Source organism: Semicossyphus pulcher, unplaced genomic scaffold (genome assembly GCF_022749685.1).
Source record: "Semicossyphus pulcher isolate SPU_LCO1_2020_fin unplaced genomic scaffold, fSemPul1.0.p SCAF_15, whole genome shotgun sequence".
NCBI lineage: Eukaryota > Metazoa > Chordata > Actinopteri > Labriformes > Labridae > Semicossyphus > Semicossyphus pulcher.
Window position 1 is genome coordinate 6,033,486 of NW_027211659.1, and position 22,285 is coordinate 6,055,770.

A 22,285-nucleotide genomic window follows, 5' to 3' on the forward strand; every position below is an offset into this window, starting at 1 on the left:
ATAATTATGATCTCTTGACAAGACAAGACATTGTGTACAAGGTTCTCATTGCACTATATTAATAGATGGCTGCCTTTGTGCTTTGTAGTAATGTGTGACATTTTGGTTTCTACTGCTGAGGTACAGTGCGATACGGTACAATACGGTACGATACGGTACGATATGGTATGGTACGTACAGTATGAAACGATGCGGTACAATACAGTATAGTACAATACTGTACGATACAATATGGTATGATACGGTGCAATACGGTATGATACAGCACGGTACAATACGGTACGGTACGATACAATACGGTACGGTACGATACAATACGGTATGGTACGATACAATATGGTATGATACAATACGGTACGATACAATACGGTACGATACAATATGGTATGGTACGATACAATATGGTACGATACAATACGGTACGATCCAATATGTATGGTACGATACAATACGGTACAATACAATACGGTACGATACGGTATGATACAATACGGTACGATACAAATCGGTACAATACAATATGGTATGGTACGATACAGTACGATACAATATGGTACGGTAGGATACGATACAATACAGTATGGTACGATACTATATGGTACGATACAGCACGGTAAAATACGATACGATACAATACAGTACGATACAATACTGTACGATACGGAACAATATGGTAGGATATGATGCAATATGGTACGATATGATACAATACGGTACGGTAGAATACAATACAGTACGATATGCATCACGTTCCGGGGTGTGCGATATTGTGGTAGGGGAACTTATTGACATTTTTAAATCTAATAGTAAAAAAAACCTTTGACAGAATAACATGATATCCAAAATATAATATATAATAGACCAACATATTACAAATCTAAGTAGTTAACTTTTTCAGGTTATTGCAGCACTGGGATCTGCATTTGTATTTCTCAGTCCATGAAACAATATCATAGCACTACTATTTGTGCAATCTAAGAAAGGATTAACATTTGTGTTTACCAGTAAAAACCTGGCATGGAAAGTAATCATTTAAAATTCATACAGTGTTTATGAGAGCAGATACAGTATCTGTATACTTCATCAAAGCCAAAACCTTTCATTTCCCAAATATGGAATATTGACAGTGATCGCCTATCTGTCCTGCAGATGCAAAAAGTGTCAAAGCTGAGGTAGAGAGTGATAAGTTAAAAATATTACATGACACGCTTACCTGCATTTTGTGTCTTAACTGTCAGGTTGGGGTAAATAATTGATACGGCATAGTATGGTGATATTTTGCCTTGCAATATTGTATCAATAAACTGACACCAAGAATCTTTTCTTCTAGAAATAATGACAAAAATGTACAAATTCGCATTTCATTCTTTGGCACTAGAATGATAAAACAAAAGCTTTTTCAGTCCACTAAGTGATACTGAGTTGTTTAGTGGTTAGGTCAGCAGAGGTCAGAGGTCATGGTCAGATGCGAAACAAGTGTAAAGGCCTGATTATTACATTTTATGTAATGTATGTAATGGTAATTTACTTTCGAGCATTTAAGTCATTCTTTTATGACAGTGTTTCCTTTTGAAAATCCCATTAAACAAACCAACTGAACATTTAAACAAATGCTGACAAGATTTTCATTTAAGGACATCATTTGGAGATGGAAAATTATTATACAGTAATATGTTTTAAATCACAATAATATCATATTGTGACTAAAATATTGTTATATTGTATCATCAGGCCTCTGGTGATCCCCACCCTAAATGGCACATCTAAAAAGTCAAACTAGGTTTCAGGTCTTTAAAAAGTGGAGTCTAACTGTCGTCACTGCTCTTCTGGCCTCTGTCTCTTCTGGAGGAGAGATGAGAGATTCAAAGGGATGACATGACAGACACGTCTGATCGGAGAGAGGCAGTGATTTGGCCCATCAAAGGCAGCCTTCAGCCAACAGACACAGCCTGCGGCACATGCCGATCAGCCTTACATACATGCGGGTGTGTTGTTGTGTCACAAGTGTGTTTTTTTTTGTGGTGTGATGTTCACACTCCTGAGCGGGCCACAATCGGTTTATCTGGAACATTTGGCTTTCCTCAGACGTCAGCCCCGTCTGATCGCACTCTAACCTCTCAACACATAAAAACAAGCCTCCTCTTCCTCATGCGTCGCCATTCTCATCCTAATCTCTGGCATCTGTTCTCCATTCGCCCTCTCTCCCTGCGCTCTACCTCTCTGTTTTCTTGGGAAGACCTCTTCTGTGTGTTTTCTTCACCTTTTTTTCATCCCTCAATCCCTCCTCAAATCCACTCTCTCCCCTTCTGTCTCTCCTCCGTCTCCTCTGTCTGCGTCGGGCCTTCGGATCCGTTAATTAAATCTAATGAAGTCATCTATCAAGGACTCCTCTTTTCTCAACACCACAACATAAATCACTCTCTGTAAAAGAAGCTATCCCTCTCTCCCTTTCCCTCTCTCCCTCTCTTTCTCTCTAGACTCTAATTGTGTGATTGAGAAAGTGTAGCATCGCTCCATAAAAGCCTGTCTGCCTCAAATGGTCGTTCTCCGGCTGACACCAGAGGGACCCCTTATAGCCCGCTGTGGTGAGACTCGCGCACACACACACACGCTCACACAAAGCAAGCGACTTAAAACAGACACTTATTGTAAATGGGCCTCATTGGTCTCTGAAGACGTTGTTAACATGTCTGTGGGATGGTTCCCCCTGCCAAGAGGGAACTTGATCCATCTCCACATTTACAAAATTAATTTCTATTACAAGCTGTGACTGACTAACGCTGCCCAAATTAGGATTTATTCGCTCCCACAATGCATTGTGGTTGATTCAAATAAACTGGCTGCTAAGCTGCTTGTTGTTTTGTGTAATATGTCTCCTTCTGAACAATAAGAATTAGCCTGCATAAGAGGCGTTTTCCTCCGTGTCACCGCGCTCCAAAGATGCTGATGCAAACCTGATGTAACGAAATGTACGCGAACGAGCCCAGACGCGTCTAAATAATGTATAAATGATACATCTTGTTAGCCCCCGACTCGAAGGTTTGAGTTGTCTTCTTGTGCACCAAATGATCAATGTCCTCCCATTATCCTCATGCACTCTCTTCAGTGCCATTCCCAATTCTCCCCCTGCCTCCCTCTCCCCCGCCTGCCCGTCCGTCCGCCTCCCCCCCCCGGGTCTTTCATGTTGCCCTCTGGGAGCCAAACAAAACATGGGTTTCTCCTGCAAATAAGGAGCTAAAACACCATGTGATCAGTCATGAATTATTTGAACACTATTGATTTGTGTAAATTGTTGCATTTCCCCCGAGTGTTTGACCATCAGAACAAAAGTATCCTTATGAGGAACTTGAGGAAAAAACTCAAAGGAGACGCGAGTAATTAGCGAGTAGATTGAACCTGAAGTGCAAACTGTAGCTTGTTAAGGAAGGGAAGGAGTTTGTGTTTGGTTTTCAAGCATTGTCAGTGGATTACTGTGTTTTCCCTGCAAATCTGCGGCGCATTTAAGGATATAATATCAATTTCATGCCTTTTTTTTCCCCTCCACAAGAGGCCCCGGTGCCCTGTGGGTAGATAGCAGTTAGGGAGAAATAACAATCCAAAAAGGAGAACCAACATATTCCCAAAACATCCCAGTCGAGTGCGAGCTAATCTTCTGCACATTGTGGTATTTTCATGTTGAATTTTTTTTTCCTTTTTTTGCCCCGAAAGCCTCATTTAGACAGCAGACGAGGCGTTTGAACGCGGAGCAGCCTGTAGTCTCAGTGGACCGCCGCACCATGGAAAAAGGACCTTTAAATGAAGGCACCAGACAATGTAGCAACCACGAGATCCCTGCAGCCCGCAGACACGCCAGAGGAGGCTGATAAACAAACACACAATCACTGTCATTAACACGACTGCCAGGTGAAATCCTCCTCCTCCTCGCAGGTAAGTTTATCTACCAGGGGAAGAATCCAATTGTTCTGCTTTCTGCGCGGGAGTGTCTCTGCATTGCTGAATCAGATTCAGGTATATTGCATTGTTCGCTGTTCCCTCGTCCCTGCAGAGCGAGATGATGATATTTGGAGATAAGCGATTCTCTAAGAGGAGCTTTATGGTCATGGAAATTATATTTGAAGAGAAGAGGTGCAGCAGCGGCTTTTTAAGCTACATTTTCATAACACACTTCACTCTTTGGGGTCTGAGTTGAACATTTAGACAATCACATCTGTCATGTTGATGATTTTACTGAAGGACGTTGCAGAGAGATGAGGACGGGAACGCTCTTATTATCTTTCCGTCCCTCTTTTTACCCACATTATTTGTTGTACATGTAAATATAAAAGGGCAACAGTGCGGCAGGGGTTATGTCTGTCGCCTCCCAGAGAGGAGTTTACAGGGTTGAACACCTTAGCCAGCAGGGCGTCTCAGAAAGTCGTGCTAGCTTGGCTAAATTGCAGGCTAGGTCGTTGTTAAAACGCCCTTTCTCTTCTGCATTTCCTGTCCAGCTTTCACTGTCAAATAAAGGCACAAACTGCCCCAAAAAGCATCTTGAAAAATTAACTACATTGCAGATATTAGTTAAAAACGTCCCTCTTTGGCTTAGTTAAACCCTAATTTCTAAGTAATTAATTGATTTTGTGGTTGAATCCTTTTACAAGTGGAAACAGAAAAAAAAACACCCTTGGCACGCTTCCAGAGGTTGAGCTCTGCATTTAGGCTCATCCGTCCCTCCACACATGAGGGATTAGCCTGGCGGAGGGAACAGGTTGAAACAGTGCTGTGGCATTTGTTGGAGCGAGGACGTGTGTCTGACCCTCCCCGTATCCCCTTCCCCTTCGTCTCTAAATGTGGAATCGAGCAGGTCCAGGGGGAGTCGGACCTTCACGCAGGCCACGGGGCGCCTCGCACAGCTCAACTCTAATATCCAACACGCTGCCCAAAACAGTGCAAATCTGATGTATGATCAGTGAGGGCAACACAATCCTAATTTGCTAGCTGATTTGCATTTCTGCTCTCTGCCTCGCTGTCTCCCCCTCCCTCCCCTCTTCTTCTCCTCCCCCCTCTCCCTCTCCCTCTCTCTCTCTCTCTCTCTCTCTGCTCTCCTCCAGCCGGCGCAGACTCATTTAAGTCTGCTGATGTCTTGATAATGTTCCAAAGCCTTCACGAGCAGGTAGAGAAGGAATTCCTCAGCTCCCTAATCAGCAGTAAATGGGCGATCGAGGCATGAGGAGGTTTATGGACAGTAAAAGAGAGAGAGCTTGTCACCTCCTGCAACTTGGCGAGGACGATATTTTACTCTATGTAAAGGACGCTGCAGCCATTTTTAATTCCACTTGGCGCGTGCAAATTTATAACATTTAATCAAGTTGAAAAAGCTAGTTTTTCTTAGTAAGCCAGGAGGTTTAGTTACAAGGTGCTTAAAAATAGTTTTTATTAATAACAGTAAGAAGGAACTGTTCTACGATGGATATAAAAATGAAAACACACAATTATATTGCAAGTTTACAACATAATTTAGACAAAGTGTAGCAGCAGGATCAAAGCTGAGGGTCAGCAGTGATAAAAACATGTAAAAAGAACAAAACAAAATTAAATAGGCGTCTTATTTATTTAAAAAAAATACTGTTTAATGATTAAATGTACAATTCCCTCACACTACTAAATATCATAATAAACCCTTAATATAATTGTCGCTGAGTTGCATTACTGTATATAATAATAATATAATAATTATGATAAAAATATAAAATAATGATAATATTGTAGTTTCTCCCATAGCTTTAAAATCAGTGTATCAGTGCACGTGTCTGTTCTGTGTTTGGACACATTCATAACAACAATAACACTGATAATAAATAAACAACTGAATAATTAAAAAATAACATGTTTTCTTTTTTCTTTGCGGGAGCGCACGTGCAGCAGGAGAGGCGGGGTGTTGCGCTCGCGCGGAATGAGCTCGCGAGTGAAAATGTGATTGAGGCCCCTTTAAGAGTTTTTGGCCACTAAACAGTTAGCGACAGCAGCGTCGCTGCGTAAAGAGCATCCCTCCTGGATCTCTGCTCATATTCCTGCAGGCTGCTGCTGATTGGACACCACGTGCTCCGAGTCTGACAGATTACAAGCAATGTGAATTTATAAAACATTAAAACAAAAAATACAATTAGGTAAATCTGCCCTCGCGTTGGTGCTTGTGAAGAAAATAAAATGTGATCAAAATAAAGACAGAGGAAGAAATAGATACATTGTGCAATACGTTGTGTTATTTTAATTGGCCACTCTGTTCGTCGTTCATATTAAACATGCAGTGCCTATGGGCCTTCTGGCGATATGTTTTCCTTTATTATGCTGGATGAATATTTTGTTGCACTGAAGAATTGTAAATGAGCTTCAGTCTTACAGATAAACCGTCCAAAACACAACATTTAAAAAATGTTTCTTAACTATAAATCCAGCGTGCTGGTTATTATAGAATCATATCCTCAGTTTAGTGAGGATGTCTGGTTGTGATTGTGGTTACTTCACGTGCACATGTTCTCATATTTAACACTGTTATATTTTAAATAACGCATTAAAATGTCCAAATAAAGATTAGCTATCATTAGATCCCAAAGTGAGCGAGCACGTGCAGATTTCGTGCGTAAAAGTTTACCTCTAATTTTATTTTTAGGAAGCCCCTGTGGTGGATTATTTCGTTACACGCACGTGCTCCTTTTGTAAACGCCAGTTTTATTGTGGGATGATATGGAGGCACACGACAGGGAGCGCAGCTTTGCGTCTTAAAGAGGATTTAGGTCTATTAACAACAAAAGGCGCAGTTCATGGCACAAGGGAGAGACCTCGACTTGTGCGTAAGCCGCAGCGATGTGAAGCGCGCGCGCTGATAAATGGAGAGACATCAAACCGAGTCATTAGAGGGCTGAGATATGAGACTTTCACTGCGGCGGGCCGCTCAGGGCGCGAGACCCAGGGGATCAGGCTCCTCTCGCGGCCTTTTGTGTTTGTGTGCTGGACTGATGAACGACTGAGATAACGTGGAGCCATTACGGGCTCACTTATTCCCATGAAAAGCCTGTAAATAGAGGGAACATTTTTTCACTGCTGATATCTATTGATTTGTTGCCCATATTTGTAACCGGAAGCCACAGAGGAGCACAAGAGAATGCTCAGAGGGGAGCCGAATTTATTACAGCCAAATGTTCATCACTATTAACCCCCAGATTATGTATTTGTGGCTTTTAAATGTTGCCATATCTACCTTATTATTTCCGGTTGGCATTTTGATTTAGGTAAATATACATGTTTTAAGAGGCAGGGAGATCTGAAAATAAGTTACAGAAAGCAAGAAGTTAAATTTTATCAGCATAAAAAATAATGGCAAACAAAGGATTGAGCCCCCCCTTAATTTCCGGTTTGCATTTAGATTTTTGTGAGCATGCATATTTGCAGGAGGCAGCGATGCCTGAAAATATCATTAAAAAGATATAAATTAAAAATGTTTCTGCACAAAAATCATGAAAAACTAAAGATTGGGGCCAAATAAAATTTCACTTCTAGTAATTAAACGTAAATAAATTCCAGTTTTATCTTTCAAAAATATTTATGTTTGAGAAAATCCACATTTCTTTGATAAAATCACCACTTTTTAATTGTGATTTGGCTATACTGGACCTCTCCACGCCTCTGCACTAACTCCACATTAGAGAAAAGTCCAATCAGCTGATACACCAGAGGTTAGAGATGGCTTATTGAGCGCAGATTAGCTTTCTAACATATTTGTCGAATCCAAAAACACTAAAAAAAATTCAAGGGTCAATTCCACAAACCCAGCATTTGTATCTCCTATAATCGCGTTAATTAAATTTTCGCCGATTTAATTAGCCATAACAGCCACATACAGCAGCCTCCTCCGCGCAGGAGAGAGCCACCGCGGGCATTTTAATGACCCCGTAATTCAATTAACCGCCTCCATCAGCTCCAGCATTGATTTGTAGCAGAAGAAGAAGAAGAGGAAAAAAAAAAAAGCTGCTGAAAGTTGAATTCTGCAAAGTCGAGGCGGCCTGTAATTGCTCAAGACACAGAGATCGGAGGGAAGAGAGGGGGGGGGGAGTTGGGGGGGCTGGGTTTGAGGTGGCCGTGTATAAATAGTGTGCTCTCAAATACACAGTCACAACAGCAGGAGTGATCTCACCTCCTCTCCACCCCTCTCCTGTCTATCGCTGCTGCTGCCAGCCTCCAAAAACGAGCGCATATATCCGCGTGCAGAGCTGGTACCTTATAGAGACGGTGAGGTTTTCTATACTGAGACTTCACGGTGGATTTCACACACCAGGACCACTACTGAGCGCACACAGCCTCCCGAACCATGGAAGAACTTACGGCATTCGTGTCGAAATCGTTCGATCAGAAAACCAAGGAGAGCAGCAAAGAGAGTATCACGTACAGGGAAGTTTTGGAGAGCGGCTTGACGAGGGCGCGCGAGCTGGGCAGCCCCGAGACGAACCTGCAGGACATAACGGAGGGCTGCCCGGTGCATCTGTTCAAGGACCACGTCGAGCTGGAAAAGGAGAAACTGAAGGACTTTAATGTTTCCAGGTCGACAGAGGGTAAGGCTGTTTTTAGTTTAAATTTGAGGAAATGCTCGGCGTTGTTTCGGGAAATGTCTCAAGTTCAGTTCTTTTGTATCGCGAGCGATGGTTTGCGTTTTTACAAACCACAAATCCACGCTGTAAAATCAGTTTTTAAAACGTCACGCGCAAAGTTTGAGCTGATTTATAAAGTTTAATCATTACTCTGTTGTAAAAATGTTTTATTTGAGAGGGCAGGAGGCGGGCCCTTCCTCTGGTCGTCGCTTTAACTATTTGATCTTTGTTTTCAGGCATGTAGTCCTCTGCCGAACGAAAAATCACCGTGACAATTCTTATAATTTAAATAAAAGACTTACATGTTATCTAAACGGAATTCAGCCTTATTTTAAGGAAGATTTAACATGTTGTGCCAACGCGAAAATATCTGGCAACTGTAATAATGTTCGAGGATGTACTATCAGGTTTTACGCAATCTTCCCTGGTGCACTTATTTTGATTCATCTGTTACAGTGTTATGTAAATTTTGGGGGATATTTCAAAGCATATTTGGCATTATTTAAAAGTTTAACTGCAATATAATTGTGTTGTGGTGCCTCCTGTAAAGTCGATAGTCTGTGTAGTTGTCACCCACCTGCGTTATGCTCCTCTTGGTTTATTTGTGCTGTTAAATTCCCTGTAAATTAAAAGAACAGCCATTAAACACACGGTTAATAAAAGCATGAAAGCCTTTATTTCATTACCTTTAAAAAGTGCAGTCAAACAGCAGGACAGGCCTCTGTTCACACAGCAGACAGATAGTAGACGTTTAGTGAGTCATTTTAACGTGTTTCTATATTTATCCTGCAGCAGGAGCAAGAAAAGAGCAGAAATATTCTGCCTTTTATATTTTTAATAATGCAAGCAAATAAAGGAAGTCCGGTTCTGTGTGTTTGGTCGTTAATTTGATAAGCACACATTGTGTTGTATAATATTTAATTACAATAATAAATGGCTCTACGTTAAGGAAAAACACTAATTCATGGTAGCAAACTACAAACACTAAAATGTGGCCAAACAGGCCAGCTGTGTCCCTGCAGCAGTTATTAGCGTGTTACCGATAATAACACACACCTCATGGTGCATTATAGAGATATAAAAGCACAGTGAATAACCTGCCGTGTTGTGACAGTGCGTAGCGACTGTTTGAAGACATTTACAGACATTTTTTTTAATGAAAATAAATTACAAAGCTTTCTGGATTAAAATGTTTTTTTAAAACTTTTTTAAATTTATAGCCTGGAAAAAAACCCCACTGTTAGTTTTACAGAAGCGAGTAATTAGACCTAAATCTCTGCCGTTTATCCGGGGCTTAATTCTCTGCTCTTTAAATCGCCTATAACCTTATTAGGCTTACATGCCATGCGTTGACTGATTTCATTCTATAGCGGCACTGACGTTACATTAAGACTTATGGAGGCTGGAAATGCAGCCACAGGCCTCTCTCTCCCCTCTCTCTCTCTCTTGAAGAAATCGGCTGTTTAATGTGTATGTGCAGATAAATTGAAAGGCTTTAGGCCCCTAAAAAGGGCCCAGTGTGGGATATGGGGGGGTTCCAGTAATGCATGAATGTTTATGCATCTCCTCCAAGAAGTTAACATATCCTGTGTTCGCCGTGTAACAGGGATATACGAGTGTAAGGAGAAGAAGGAGGACGTGAAGTCAGAGGACGAGGACGCGCAGGGCAAACTGAAGCAGCGGAGGAGTCGCACGAACTTCACGTTGGAGCAGCTGAACGAGCTGGAGCGGCTGTTCGACGAGACGCACTACCCGGACGCGTTCATGCGAGAGGAGCTGAGCCAGCGGCTGGGGCTGTCCGAGGCCAGGGTGCAGGTGAGGAACTATATACCTCCATCGTTTCTTTTCTCTCTCTTTCACTCCGCTGACTCAAAATGGCACAGTCACGCGGCGGCTGCTGTTGTGTGAGCCACAAACAAGAAGCGAGATTTTTTCCTCCTTGCACTCCTCGCAGGGTCTGGTAGTGTGTCTCTGCAGAGTTCACGGTGTGTCCTCGTGTGGTGTCTTTACGTGAAATTATCTTTTTAAGCACATTATATATCCTGTTACTGTTATAGCAGGTGTGTGTGTGTGTGATAGTTTGTGGCATTTACGCGCAATGTGGGAGTTTTGTTGATCTATTAAGGCCTAGATTTAAGCACCATAATTAAACCAAACAGTGGTGCCACGTGACAAAATATGTATGGATGTGTCATAAAATTATTTTCTTATTAACACCATAAAAAATAGTGTTTAGTTTGAATGTAGTGTGCATAATTAGATGTTTTTAATACGGCATATGCAGCATGTTATTTTTAAATCAGATGTTTTTCTTTGGTCTAACTTAAGATATAATTCTGTCTTTGTGTCCTGCAAAAAAATACAACTTAAAAAAAACAGAAAATGTCAAGAGCTCATTAGTGTGCAGGCTGCAGGATGACCCCACAGGCCTGAGAGATAAATGATGTCTGATATATTCTTGTAATATTCCTGTGGGGATTCGTAAAGTGTCTGTGGCAGTCAATAGTGGATTTATTGCAATTTTTCACTCCTTGTGGTGTTTTAATATTCATGTAGGAAGCTTCAGCTTTACTGTGGCAAAAAAATAATAACTCTGTTGACATAATCTGTAGGATTAATCAGGTGTATCTGTAGAGATTTGTAGGCTTGCAGATTAGAATAAATGTATATTTAACCAGATGTTCCTGTGCGTTCTGTGGCGTCATTTACAAGTAGTCAAAATAACATCAATATTTTTTAAAAACTATATATTTCTGTAGTGTCAGGGAGTCAGTCAGTGACATCAAACAAGTGTAAACTGCTGCAAATCACGCGGGACGTAACAGCCTCGTGAACTTGCAGCTGCAGGCCTGCACAGCCAACACTCCTCCGATCCCAGCAGCCTTCAGGGGGGGGGAGAGAAAAAAAACGCGAATCCCCAGCAATGATTAAAATGAATGAAGAGCCTGAATGGCTGCTTCAGGGGACGCGCTCTTATGTCAACTCGGATCCCTCCTCATTTTCTTTGTAATATCTGCCATTGGCTTGATGTAGTGTCCCCATAAAAACAGATTAGAAATAACTCGATTGTGGCCCAAACTCTGCTGCTGTTCAGCGATCTAATCGGATGAATAAGACCCATCATGGAGACTCCTCTTTGGAGCTGAGCACTGTCACAATAACGGGATAATGTTGCAACTATCACTAATAAAGATTACAGCGTGGGAATTAAAATATTTTGATGAAGACAAGAGGCTGAATGTGTGAGTTTTCTGTGATCAAAACGACGCAGAACTCGTTTATGTTCTCTCCCTGACATATAAAGCTCCGTTAAAGGCACTACTTTATCTCGTGTTTTCCTGTTTTCCTGCGCATTCAGTGGCAGTGCATCGCAGCAGGGCTCTCGCAGGCTGAGAAACCCTGCACGCGCTCCGAGCAGCTGTCAATGAATCTAATTGAAAGTTATGAGAGCTTGGTGAGGAGCAGGCAGTAATTCAGTTACGACTAATATCTTTGGGTTTCTGGCGCGCTGCTAAATTAAATGTCATTATTCACTGTCTCTATTAAAAAATCAAAAAGGAAATGAGATTAGGGTATTTGTGAAGCGCATCATTGAGTGGCCCTTAATGAAGAAATAACTGTCTGAACCAGTGTAGTTCACTTTGCTTAACATACTGGCGCGTAATTGGAATTGATCTCGGGCCCGTCTAATATTAGCCTTGATTTATCTGAGGGATTACTACTGTGTGTCTATGCAAAATCACCTGGGATTTTCATAAACACCTTTTCTACCATCATTTACAGCTGTACAGCTGGTAACACACCTCCTATACACTCATGGCAACTCACAGTGTGTCCCTTTATTAAATAATAATAAGAGCCTTTATTATAGTATTAATAATAATAACAACAATAATCATAGTAATGTAATTTAATTGCAAAAAGTAAAACAGCAAATAGCGATTTTTTTTCAATTGATGTCATTTTATTGTGAAAATGTTCCCACATCGTCTGTTTTATTTTGAAAATACTCCCCAACGTTTCATTTTACTGAGAAAAATATTCAACGTCTCAATTTTTTGTTCAATATTGTCATATCATCTCATTTTATTGTGACAATATTTCTTAACGTCTCATTTTATTTTGAAATGTATCTTAACGTCTCATTTTATTGTGAAAATATTCCTCAAAATCGCCTTTTATTGTAAAAAAATATTCCTATTATGTATCATTTTTCTTTGTGAAATATTCTGACAACGTCTCATTTTATTGTGAAAACATTTCTAAACGTCTCATTTTATTTTGAATGTATCGTTACGTCTAATTTTGAAATTAGACCTTAACTTTTATTGTGAAAATATTCCTATAACGTCTCTTTATCGTTATTTTTTATAGAAAATAAAAACACTAACTTACTTTGTATTTGTCAAAAAGAACATATTTGTTATTTCTCCTCCTTTTTCCGCCTGTCTCAGCCTCTAATGGACACTATCGACTCACTTGTTAATGCATCGACACAAATGTTGATCGCAGCTCCAAAATGGCTCCATGTTTACGGCACCTTGACTCATCATCATCATTATCATCATCAGTGTGCGCCCTTTGTGGTCCGCGACCAGCCGCTAATTTCTCGTCTGTAAATGATAATCATTGCGGGGTCGAAGGGGAGGGGAGATAATGTTATTCACCGAGCAAATTAGCTTGATGATGATGATTAACAATAGGACGTAGCCTGCAGCCTGCAGCTTCAAAGACACGCAGCAAATTGGAGGCTGCTAATCGAAGGTTTCTCTCTCTTTTTATAAATACAGTGGCGACATATCTTTAAAGTACTCTGATTATCAATTATCCTACACGGTCTGTCAGCTTTTGGTAGCTTCTCACTGCTGAATTAATGCTAACTTTGTTGTATTTTATCATCTGAAAACTGTTTAATGTTCCTGTTTAGAGTGAAGCTTAGTGACGTTTTTACAAACCTTGTGGTTTCTATTTCAGGATTTTCAGTGTTTTTTACCTGCATAAAATATTAACGTTTATTTTTTTAGCTTTATTTATATCCTATGAACATTTCTGTTTTATTTGTTACAACAATCTATGATTATTTTTTGCACAAAGAGCTAAAAGGGTTGCATTTGGTCATATATAACCCTGTTATTTGTTAGTTACAAATAAGTGGCCTGTGAGTTTTTGATCTTATTGAAATTAAATCCAATATGAACATTAAAAAAAGACAGGATTGAATACGTTTTTATTTTTGTGTTTTTTCTGATGGAAATTTTTCTTTTTCAATTCCAGGTCTGGTTTCAGAACAGAAGAGCAAAATGTCGAAAACAAGAAAACCAGATGCACAAAGGTAAACAAATATCTCTTTTTATAACCCTTTGAATGATTCTATTAATATATATTTTCCTTATTCTTTAACTTATTTTAGTCCTACAATTTGACACCGTTTTTAACTGCATGTGGAAAAAAACAAACTGTGACCTCCTCATCTCACATAACAACAACTGTCTGGCTGTCTGACAGACATCTTTCCCTTCTCTCCAGGTGTTATTCTGGGCTCCGGCAGTCACCTCGACGCGTGCAGAGTAGCACCCTATGTCAACATGGGCGCCCTGAGGATGCCCTTCCAACAGGTAGGAGGATATATATATTTTTGCAAAGCGTTAAAAATGTAGAAACATCCAGTCGAGGAACGCAAACTCAGGCAGAGTTAAATAAAGAGAAAAAGTTAAAAATGCTGCAGAAAAAAGATGATTACTCTGCATGTTTTAACGAGGAGAGAATCTATAGAAACAAGTCAAAGATGCTCAAGTTGTAGCTACATGTGTGTGTGTGTATCTGTGCATGCATGGACTCAAAGTGGGCCTTCTATAATTGTACACATGACCCAAAGGCTCTGTGCAGTGTGAAACGAGTGTGTGTGTTGGAGGGGGGAGGGAGCAGTCAGACCTCGCTGCACCTTTCACCTCCCTGCTGCGTGCAGAGTGTCGGAGAGGGTCGGAGAGGTGGACAGACATCTGATCCGCTGCTATCTGCCTCTGCGTCCCGGCCGCTGTGTTGTCTGCCTGACCCCTCGTGGAAAAAGCAGCGGCCTAATTAAGCCAACAGTGCGGCAGGCGGGCGCGAGCACATAAAAGAGATGATGAAAGCGGGGGGAATGGAGTGGGCTCTGATGGATATTGGCGTTGAGCTTCGCTGGCAGGGGTGGAGGCTCGAGGCCCGCATACCGAGATAGGAGCACTGTTTGAGGGTGTGATGGTGAACTGATGTCACAATGCAGCATAGGAGACACGTGAATGGACAGTGGTTTGTTTGGGTGAGGTGCAGGAGGTGTTAAAACAACTTGATAAAGACAAGACTATGCGAGCTGGGAGTGTGTAAACCGGACACACCAAACCTAATGCACAAAAACGTCAAATTTACGTCACCTGTTTTGTCAGGGACGGATCAGTTTCTGTCACTAGTCTCAAGAAGTTTTCCATCAGTGCTTTTACATTTTAATTAGATTTAATCGCACTATAATACATTTTGGAATCATGAGCCAAAGCTGCATTTTGTTACCCGATTGTTCTGCGTGGAAAATGTTTGTTGTTTGGTCGTGTTTGGACGCCATTTTTTGCGCCGCTTCTGAGCAACTTCAAATCTGCGGTTTAAATCAATTTTCCCTTTTTATTCAACGACTTCAACATGAGTCATTTTCAGTATTTTTAGGGCCGATATGAAAGGAGGCAAAGTGAGAAAATAATATTTAGTCAAGTTAAAGCTCTGACTTTGAATCGTTCTATTTTGGTTGGAGAAGAAAGCAGGAGCACTTGAGTTTTCCCCACTTCTTCCTGTGGTGTTTGAAACACATGAGGAATGGCAACAGGCTCAGCTCTCTCCCTCTGAAGTTACTGGATGCTTAATTTTCACCTACTTCTTATAAAATAATTGCCAAGAATGTGAAAACTGATATTCTATGCTCCTTATGGTTCCTTCTTTTCCCCCCTCTCGACTCAGGAATATGTCTGGATAAATATTTATAACTCCAAATATGTGAATATCTTTTTAGTGCAAAATTGTTTATTTATGCAATTGAATACATAATCAGGATAACAAGACTTGCATATTTCCAAGGGTATAAGCGAGTCCTCAGTCTGAATTAAACAAATCTGTTCTGGGTCTTAGAAACACTTTGATTCTGGACGATTAAATTGGATGTGGTGTCTGCGAGCGATGTATGATTCATTAACTTTTAGAATAGCTGACATGAAAAAAGGGCTAAAGCGCAGAGTGCAGCCTTAACTATTTTCTTAGAAAACACAGTGTAAGCAACAGCTCCGAGGGGGCAACATTTGAGGGGGAGTTTAATGGTGTCAGACTGTGAAACCTAAATCCACACACACACACACACACACACACACATGGCCTGACTGCCTGTGTTTTCCCGTCCTGCAGGTCCAAGCTCAGCTCCAGTTGGACGGCGTCGCCCACTCCCACCCCCACCTGCACCCTCACCTGGCCGCTCACGCTCCCTACCTGATGTTCCCGCCCCCTCCCTTCGGACTACCAATCGCCTCCCTCGCCGACTCGGCCTCCGCGGCGGCAGCGGTGGCGGCGGCTGCCAAAAGCAACAGCAAGAACTCGAGCATCGCCGACCTGCGACTCAAGGCAAGAAAACACGCCGAGGCTCTGGGACTCTGACCCCAACCGGGCCGCCCCTCCGCTCGCCTGATGCCCATAATCGCCTCTCACACAAGACTGAGCCTGTGAAAGGGCCGTGACACTCACAGCTAAAACTAAACTAAACAAAAACACTGAGAAGTGAGAATGAAAGAGAGGAACACATACAGAGAGAGGGGGGAGAGAGAGTGTGTGAGAGAGACAGGGAGAAAGGGGGAGGAAGAAAATAAGAAAAAGAAGGAGGAGGAGGGAGCGAGAAAATTGTCACAAAACCAGCTGCCAAAACAAACCACTTGTAGAGAAACGGTAATTAAATACCAATGAAATCACCTTTTACTTTTCGCCCCAACAGGCAGGACTTCTGCGGGGCCAGTGGCTCAGTCCACTCCAGGCACAGATCACATCCCAAGGACCGTACAAACACATGTGGATGTCTGTCTGAGGGCCGGGTCCGGGGCCCCCGACAGAGCAGAGGACGTTAGAACAAAGCAAAGTGGCAGGCAGCAGCAGCAGGGCCAAAAAGCAGAGACTCCCTCGCTGACGCTCGCTGCCGTGTTGACAGTGCAGAGGGTTGAGCAATTTTGTGGACTCAAACAGCAACTCGCCGAGACATTGGAACTGCTCTCACCTTTACACCCTCCTTCCTCTCCCTCTGCCCCCCCCACCCACCCACCACTCTCACTACAAAAACAAAGAAAAAACATTAAAAAAAGGCCATATTTGTCTCCAACCACTGTGTTCCCTGCTGCTGCCGAGTGCATGAGCTCTAAAGGAGGACCACACCTGACATGTTTTTAACACTGCCATTCTACATGCCCACGACCCCCTCCCCCCTGCAGAGCGAACGCTCTCCATCACGGTTCGATCCCCTTCTTCTTCTGGACTAAAACAAAAGCAACAACTTTCTTGTTCTTTTGCTGCAGAGCGGAGAGACGTTCTCCTCTCTTTCTCTCTTACTCTCTCTCTCTTTCTGTCTTTATTTCTCTCTCTTTCTTGTGTTGTATCCCGGGTAAAGAAGTGAAGATAGCCTTTGCACTTCAGGTCTTGTATGTGGGTGTTTTACAAATGGCACTACAAGCAGATACTACTTTACTAATTAAATAAAGGGGGGGTTAGAGGGGGGATTTGATATTGTCATGTGATCCGCAAAAAGGACATTATCTTGGATAAAGGGTATAAAAGCGTTTTTTTTCCTCTTTTCTTTTTTTGTAATTCTGAAAATATGAAGAAAGCATCAGTCAAACTGAAATGCAATGGTGTGCAGTTTAAGTGCAATACTGTAAATAGCAAAAAAAGTAAAAAACAGCTAGCAGTTAATCCTCAACGATAAAGAGACCCGATGATTTTTTTCTGTTGTTTTTTTCATGCACTGTTGAGAGTGTTGAATTTCTTTGCCAAACACGGTTTTTCTACAGCAGTGTTTATTTCATTGAGTTGGAGGAAAGTCACTCATTGTTACAAGGTGCCATATTTCAAATAACCTCCGGTGTACTCGAGCGGTTCGTGCACATCAGGTTCATTTGTAGAGGAAAACATGAGCACACGTTTAGGAGCTGCAGGATTTAAAGTTGGGTTTTAAACAGTCAATCCCCCTCAGAGAAATGCATTTTACTTTTGGATCATTTTGGAAGATTTTCAAAATAAAATCAGCGTTGCAAATCCAAACCGAGCAGTCGTTACGATAGCTTGATTCTGCATGTTCTACATGACTTTTCATGCTTAATTTCCAAATATTTCTGTACTTTACAAATTGTTCCCGCCTAAACCAAACATGGAATTCAAGGATTGTTTTGAAAAGCTTTTTAACACTGCTGTCAGAGCTGCGCTACACATGTCGATCTGCTTCAGATCAATGTACCTCTAACAGTCTCCAAAAAAAGCATCCTCTCTGTTCACAGACCTCCGCTTCGACTCGTTTATCTGTGTCTCCATTTTAAATTAAACATATTGGTGTTTTATTTATTATTTTGTCTGAAAGTCTATGAAAGATGAAATAGTTGAACTACAAGTGTACATTTTTACATGGCTTTGCATTTATTTTTGTATGTTTTTTTTTTTAAGTGTTAAATTTGAATTAGGAGGTGTGGCTGTAGTGCATCGTTTGCCTAAAGTTAAAAAAAAAAAAAATGTAGCGTGTCCGAGTTTACAAACATTTCAGGGATGGTTGGATTGAACAATACTCCATGGAATTTGTTGTACCCATTAAAATGACTCTCATTTCATATGCAAGCATGCCTAAACATGAATCATCGTACGGTTTGTTTTTCCCCCTTTTTGATTCACAAAATATGAATGTACATCTTGTACAAGTAAACTATCAATAAAGTTATAAATATTTGTACTCGAGTTTTAAACTACTTTTCCAGCTTGTGTAGCTGCAGGAGAGAGCTGAGTGTCATGCACTGCGAAGAAACACTTCTTTGGAAGCGTCTTACTTTACACACGAGCAGACGAAAGACAGAAATAAGCATATTTATAAGATAACAGCTTCGTGGTGTAGCGTCATGCCGTCTCATACCGCGTCTGATTCTCACAAACCGCCTCAACCTGTGGATCAATATCAATATCAGTCTTTCGCTGACATTCGCGTAGCCTCCACGCTAGCGAACCCCCGTGCTCATCACATCCAATCTCAGCCGCACACCAGCACGGAAAATTGAGCTGCTATAAAATCCAGATGCAACCAGAACCCCGGCGCCCCCCACCCCCCTTACACGCTGCATATCTCTGCCTGTGTTCGTCAAAGTGACACAGAGAGCATTGGTATGGAAAGTGGGGCCGTGTAGCGTCGTCAAATAGAAGCAAGATGGCTGAAACCGGAGTGGGAGGCCTGTAAGTGTGGAGGGAAAATAGCGGAGATTTGAGGGATTCTGTATTTATGACATGTAATCTTCTTTGAGCTCTGCGTTCACAGAGGATCTTTTCTCCTTGTTTCCACCGCCATGATTAACTTTGAGGAGACGACATGAGGAGGTCAGGAGTTAGCGCGTGTTCATCTGCATTTAGAGTCAACCTTCCTCCACCGCCACACACACACACACACACACACAGAGGTGGCAAAAGTACACACATTCTTTATTTAAGTACGTGTAACTGTGTAAAGAAGACTCAAATAAAAGTAGACGCACTGATTCAACTTCACACTGCGGTAAAAGAGTAGAAAGTTTCCCTCTGAAGGACGTTTCTGCTGGATGTTTCTGCGCAAAGCTAACGGCACATCATGTCATATAAGGCAGATAATTAAACTTAAATCATTCTAACTTCAATTTAAACAAACTAGTAATAAAAAATTTACTTTGCTTGGATGTAAAAATCTGCTCGGACGTCCAGGCTGGCTCACTTTCACCCAAGCCGCTCCGAGTTCTCCAGTTTCGCTCTCATGCCAGCCTCGATACGTCTTCTAGGTCATTTTCGTCATGCTGCATCTGTCGTGCGTGATTATGTAATTATGACAAAAACAAGGAACACTCTTTCTGTCTGTTAATATGCCAACAGTTTATGGTGAAATATGATCTGGTTGGCAGTGAAACATAAAGTCAAAAGTGGATATTTCTACGGTCTGTTTCTGTGCTAAGCTAACTGAACCTCGCGCTATATTAAAAAAGTATTAAACCCAAAATTATTCTTTTTTTTAAAGATTTTTCATGGATAATTTTTGGGGCTTTTGCCTTTATTTATAGGACAGCTGAAGAGAGACAGGAAACAACGGGAGAAGCGAGTAGAGTGATGACGTAGGGCCGAGGGCAGGAGTCAGACCTGCGTCCTGTAGCCTCTGAGCGCCTGCTCTACCCACTGAGCTAAGCCTGCACCCCACCTGAAATAATTCTACCTTCAAATACAATAAAAAACAAAATGCTGAAATTATTGAACGTTTATGTCGCTCAAATGTGCAGAGTCAGCTGGATGACTCTGCACTGGCGTTTTAAACAATGTTGGCTTCACACTGGGTGGTTTCTCATTCTTGTCTTGTTACATCTTTGACGTCCTTTTGGTCATGTTACATCTGCTGTGCGTGATATTCAATGACAGCAACGCCAAGTGACAATAATTTCTTTTTTTGGGGCCTTTTATTCTTTTATTGATAGAGAGAATGTTGGATGATGTTGGAAACAGGGGAAGAGAGAGCAGGGGGTTGTACCCGGGGCGTCGCTTCGAGGACTGTCGCCTCTGTATACGGGACGCGCGATTTAGCCGCCGGTGCCCAAAAGTGACTGTATTTTCAACGTGTTGTTGTACCATCCATTCAAGTGGAAACCGGTCTTGCTGTTGCACGCACTGTTTTCCCTCGAATGCTTTTGCGTGGAATAATAGATTATTGCTTTGTGTTTCAAAATGTAAGACGTAGAGAGAGCAGAGATTTGTGGTGAAAGTAAAAAGTTGCAAGAAAAATAAATACTTAAGAACGTAAAAATTCAGCTTAAAGCTTTGGGAACTTTCAGTTTGTGTAGATTGTGGCGATCACGATGAACGCAGCGGTACAGCTCATCTCTTTGTTGATCCTGTCCTGTGTTTGGGCAGCGTGCTGTTAGTCGCTTGCTCCGACCTGACCCTGTGGCAGCTGTTAGAAGCATTAAAAACATCTATATAGATATTTATAAGACCATCAGGAAGACTATTGGCTGCTTTTGTTGGTCATACCGAGGCAATACATCTGTATCATAACCAGTTAAACATAAATAAAGAAGGTTTTCCACACACAGAAAGACACTTGCATGCTCTCTCCACTTTTGCACCTAAAAAAGTTGGCCTCTCTCTCGTCTTCAAGTGTACGAGCCTCCTCTGGGAGCGTAGCTCCAGATGTGTGTACACAAAGTAATTACACCATGTGGTATAGTGGCCTATTGTCTGAACCCCGTGCAGGAATTAGCCCAAATGGCGTCCTGTTGAGCGCGGTACCCCCCCTTCAGAAGGTCGCCGCGCGTTTAATTTGTACCTCTGTGCTCATACATCAAGATTGAGTGATATGTTCGCAGACTGATGGCTCGGTATTTACCCGCTGACCCCTCCGGCTGGGACCTGCTGGGCCCGCTCTGCAAATAACAGCATCCTTTTATGTGTACTAATAATTAGCATGGCACACACGGCCATCCATCACGCAGCAATGAGCCGTGGCTGCTTTGTCAACATGTTCAGGCACATAACGCTGTTTGTGTTGGCCGCCAGGAACAAACACACAATAATACATTACAGGTATTTAACGGGCGGCCATGGTTGATGTTTTTCTGTTCAAACTTTATTACAGACTCAAAGTCCAGATTAAAGGCAAAACAAAACAGAGTAAATTACACAGACAGGCACAATAACAGGTCAGGATTTAAAGCATGTCTGGTTTTAGGACTGATTAAATGATTGAGCTTTCAATCTTCTTGATTCTCTTAAATTTGAATTTGTTGTGTTTTTATGACTCATTAGTTTGAGCTTTAAGTTTTAAAGTCATGTCTGTTTAAGAACTGATTAGCTTCAGGTTTTTATGATCTTCCTGATTCTCTAAAATGTGTATTATGTTCAGTTTCAGGACTTCTAAAATCATGTCTGCTTTATGGCAGATTAGCGGAGTAGCTTATAAGATTTTTCATCTTTCTGATTCGTCAAAACTAAATTTTTACTCTTTAGCTTAAACTTTCCAATCTTCCTGATTCCCTAAAAAGTGAAACATTGTTGGTTTAAGACTGAGAAGTTTTAGCTTTACGTTTTTAAATCTTCCTGATTTCTTCAAAATTAAAAATCAGGTTTGATTTTATGGCTATGATGTCTTTCTATGATCTTAATTCTCGGTTAAAATGTTGAATCAAGTCTGGTTTTAAGACTTCCTGATCCTCCTGATTCCCTAAAATCTAAATGATATCAGGTTTTATGATTACTGATCAGTTTTAGCTTTAAGTTTTTGATCTTCCTGATTAGCCCAACATTTAAAATCATGTCTGATTTAAGAACTGATTAGATGATTAGCTTGAGGTTTTTATGATCTTCCTGAATCTCTCTGAATCTGTATTACGTGTTGTTTTAAGACTTCTAAAATC

The 22,285-nt window shown here is 41.4% G+C and overlaps 1 protein-coding gene across 2 annotated transcripts; it reads left to right on the plus strand.

Annotated features, from left to right (window-relative positions):
- The first annotated feature begins 8,166 nt into the window (after window positions 1-8,166).
- On the plus strand, window positions 8,167-16,798 carry shox (shox homeobox). Of its 2 annotated transcripts, none has more exons than XM_069663770.1 (6): window positions 8,167-8,585; window positions 10,228-10,436; window positions 13,896-13,953; window positions 14,127-14,236; window positions 16,041-16,253; window positions 16,618-16,798. In XM_069663770.1, exons 1-6 carry the CDS (start codon window positions 8,345-8,347, stop codon window positions 16,705-16,707), a joined length of 921 nt encoding a protein of 306 aa, XP_069519871.1. In that variant the 5' UTR covers window positions 8,167-8,344; the 3' UTR covers window positions 16,708-16,798. The 2 variants fall into 2 exon arrangements, with proteins under 2 accessions (XP_069519871.1, XP_069519873.1); XM_069663772.1 differs by having other exon boundaries at window positions 14,148-14,236.
- The last annotated feature ends 5,487 nt before the right edge of the window (window positions 16,799-22,285 follow it).